Source organism: Pterocles gutturalis, unplaced genomic scaffold, assembly GCF_000699245.1.
Source record: "Pterocles gutturalis isolate BGI_N339 unplaced genomic scaffold, ASM69924v1 scaffold36312, whole genome shotgun sequence".
Lineage (NCBI taxonomy): Eukaryota > Metazoa > Chordata > Aves > Pterocliformes > Pteroclidae > Pterocles > Pterocles gutturalis.
The window spans coordinates 1-853 of record NW_010113981.1 but is presented as its reverse complement, the minus strand read 5'-3'; the positions used below and the strand labels follow the sequence as shown (position 1 = coordinate 853).

General features: G+C 46.9%; 1 protein-coding gene across 1 annotated transcript in view; it reads right to left on the bottom strand.

The window, feature by feature from the left end:
- LOC104462668 (chromosome unknown open reading frame, human C5orf45) overlaps window positions 1-636 on the bottom strand; it is a gene marked incomplete at its 5' end in the record, with an annotated part of 3244 nt that extends 2608 nt beyond the window's left edge. The window contains one exon of the mRNA XM_010074709.1: window positions 539-636. Coding sequence (XP_010073011.1) covers window positions 539-636 — 98 coding nt within the window. The remainder of the gene's footprint in view (window positions 1-538) is intronic.
- Window positions 637-853: the final 217 nt, after the last annotated feature.

Genomic DNA, 853 nt, shown 5'->3' with positions numbered 1-853 from the left:
CAGCAGGAATTATACCCAAATGTTTGCAGTAAACAAGTATTTTTATCAACAGCAGCAGTGATCACCCAATAGATTCACAGTATGAAACCTCTGAATACCAACAGTTAGGTAGCAACAGCTTACAGGGGAGGATGTTTTCCCTCAGAGGATGCAACTCTGCACTGCTTGTCAGTCTGTAAGATGGACACCTCCACAGTCAGCTCATCAAACAGTAAATAAGAAAGACCAATTTAAAAAAAAAACAACAAAACCAACCCCTATTGCATATATTTAAATGTGTGAAAGCCTGACCAACACACGCTATTGATCAACTAAACTCATCTGAAAAAATTCCTTCTCAAAAGAAACATGCCAGGACACTAAACCCAATAGCTTGTTCCTAAGAGGTGACAACAAAACTGGCACATGTCATGGCTTTACAACAGGACAGAAAACCCTCCTGGGAGCTCAAACTAGGTAACAGGCACCCAAGGCATGAAGACACACATCAACTGCAGCACATCAAAAGCAACAGGCAGATAAAGATTAAACACTCTACCGAGATGTCCAGCCCATTGCTTCCTCTGCCTCACCCTGCAGCAGGTTTAACTTCTGGACATGGTGCCTACAGTCCAGGCCAGACCCCTGGCCATAAATCTGCAAAAAATTAATAAAAACAAGGCTTAGGGAGCAGCCAGAAGGAAACAGCACAAAGTGAGGCTCCACCCCGGTAATATCGAAGTGCCAGCTCAAGTTAGCACACACGGCTGAGCGTGTGAGGCCCTGGGCAGGGCTAACTGCCACCCTGCAGGGCTGTCCAGCACCGCTGAGCTCCCCACAGCCACCCTGAAGGGCTGTCCAGCACCGTGCTGGG